We start from the raw sequence: 2,500 nt of genomic DNA on the forward strand, positions 1-2,500 counted from the left end.
CCTTTAACTTTACGCTCGTATCGTCACTGCAAGCGCCTATTTTAAGCGCACGTTCATTCCCTCGTTTCCACTAAAGTGCCCTTTAAAGCGCACATACTTTTCCTCGGTAAACACAGCGTGTGGAGTAAACGCAGCATCGCTTCGGATCCCTCGATTCTAGGAACACGGCCATTTTCTCGAAAGGAGCGAGCTTGATGGCCACGTTTAAAATAAAAGAAATTCTGAATTGTAAATAAATAGGCAAGGACAGATTCACGAAGCAACGAAGAGGGCCAGGGTACAAATGCCTTTTGACTACATCATGTCTTGAATGTATGTGCGTGTGCTTGTGCTTGTATGACAGTCGTTTTTTTAGGGGTATGTGCCCTCCCATTGCCTTGTTCGTATTCTTTATATTTATCCCAGACTGCATGCAAATTGATAAGCTTAAGCTATGTATCGGCCGACTCTGGGTTAGATGTAACACCTGTGCAGTTTCAACATCTGCCACAGATGTGGTCGGAAAGATAACGGCTGTTCAGTACGTGCGCTATTTCAGTCTGTCCAGCTGCCTCTTCCTCCCTTCCCCTTTTTCTATTCTCCCTCTACCTCTTTCTCTCAAAGTCAAAAGTCTCTCTCTCTCTCTCTCTCTCTCTCTCTCTCTCTCTCTCTCTCTCTCTCTCTCTCTCTCTCTCTCTCTCTCTCTCTCTCTCTCTCTCTCTCTCTCTCTCTCATCCTCTCTCTCTATCTCTCTCACTCTCTCTCTCCCTCTCTCCCTCGTCCTCTCTCTCTCTCTCTCTCTCTCTCTCTCTCTCTCTCTCTCTCTCTCTCTCTCTCTCTCTCTCTCTCTCTCTCTCTCTCTCTCTCTCTCTCTCTCTCTCTCTCTCTCTCTCTCTCTCTCTCTCTCTCTCTCTCTCTCTCTCTCTCTCTCTCTCTCTCTCTCTCTCTCTCTCCCTCGTCCTCTCTCTCTCTATCTCTCTCACTCTCTCCCCTTCCCTCTCTCTCTCTTCCTCTCCCTGTCCCTATCCCTCTCCCTCTCTATCTCTCTCACTTTCTATCCTTCCCTCTCTCTGTCTCTCTCTCACTCTCTCTCTCCCCCTTTCTCTCTCTCTCCCTTTCTCTCTCTCTCTCTCTCTCTCTCTCTCTCTCTCTCTCTCTCTCTCTCTCTCTCTCTCTCCTCTCTCCCTCTCTCTCTCTCCCTCTCCTCTCTCTCCTCTCCTCTCTCCTCTCTCCTCTCTCCTCTCTCCTCTCTCCTCTCTTTCTCTCTCTCTCTCTCTCTCTCTCTCTCTCTCTCCTCTCTCTCTCTCTCTCTCTCTCCCTCTCTCCCCTCTCTCTCTCTCTCTCTCCTCTCTCTCTCTCTCTCTCTCCTCTCTCTCTCTCTCTCTCTCTCTCTCTCTCCCTCTCTCTCTTCTCCCCCCTCTCTCTCTCTCTCCTCTCCTCTCTCTCTCTCTCCTCTCTCTCTCTCTCATTCTCTCTCTCCTCTCTCTCTCTCTTTCTCTCTCTCCTCTCTCTCTCTCTCTCTCTCTCTTCTCCTCTCTCTCCTCCCTCTCTCTCTCTCTTCTCTCTCTTCCCTCTCTCTCTCTCTTTCTCTCTCTCCTCTCTCTCTCTCTCTCTCCTTCTCTCTCTCTCTCTCTCTCTCTCTCTCTCTCTCTCTCTCTCTCTCTTTCTCTCTCTCCTTCACTCTCTCTCTCTCTTTCACTCTCTCTCTCTATATATATATCTCTTTTTCTTTCTCTCTCTCCCTCTCCCCCTCTCTCCTCTCTCCCTCTCTCCCTCCCCCCCCCCTCTCTCTCTCTCTCTCTCTCTCTCTCTCTCTCTCTCTCTCTCTCTCTCTCTCTCTCTCTCTCTCTCTCTCTCTCTCTCTCTCTCTCTCTCTCTCTCTTTCTCTCTCTCCTTTCTCTTTCTCTCCTTCTCCCTCTCTCTCTTTCACTCTCTCTATTTATATATCTATCTATCTATTTATCAACCTATCTTTCCTTCCACTTCCTCTCTCTCTCGCTCTATCTATCTATCTATCTCTGTTTATCTCTCTCTCTAATTCTCTCTCTCCTCTCTTTCCCTCACCTCTTCCTCTCACTTCTCCTTTCCTATCCTTTCCGTTCCTACCTCCGTTTCTCTCCCATCTGTCCCCCTCCCTATCCGCCCCCCCTCTCTCTCCCTCCCTGTCCTCCCTGTCCTCCCCCTGCTATCCCCCCCCTCCCCCCTCTTACCCTTACCCTCTTACCCTCTCTTCCAGCTGTTCGACGGGCACTACGACACCGCCGTTGGGCCTAAAGTGGAGAGCGAGAGTTACACGGCCATCCTCCGCCGTCTGCGCTGCGACCCGGCCAGCCTTCTCTTCGTCACCGACCTTGCTAAAGGTCAGTTTCCCACGTGGTCGAGATTCGTTTGCTTGCCCGTTGCGATCTTCTTTTTTCCATTGGCTGTGCATGTTGCTTTGGATTGATAGATGTGTCTTTGGTAAATACTGTATATACTGTTTCACGTGATTCACGTACACACACACACACACACACACACA

General features: G+C 49.7%; 1 protein-coding gene across 2 annotated transcripts in view; it reads left to right on the forward strand.

The window, feature by feature from the left end:
* The window catches only part of Enoph (enolase-phosphatase E1), a 45,792-nt gene that overhangs the window by 42,219 nt on the left and 1,073 nt on the right, over nt 1-2,500 (forward strand). For both annotated transcript variants that reach the window (XM_043023683.2, XM_086545205.1), the window contains one exon: nt 2,216-2,339. In XM_043023683.2, the coding sequence (XP_042879617.2) occupies nt 2,216-2,339 (124 nt within the window). The remainder of the gene's footprint in view (nt 1-2,215; nt 2,340-2,500) is intronic.

This window comes from Penaeus japonicus, unplaced genomic scaffold (genome assembly GCF_977035675.1).
Source record: "Penaeus japonicus unplaced genomic scaffold, GWHDUDI00000001_assembly GWHDUDI00000016, whole genome shotgun sequence".
NCBI lineage: Eukaryota > Metazoa > Arthropoda > Malacostraca > Decapoda > Penaeidae > Penaeus > Penaeus japonicus.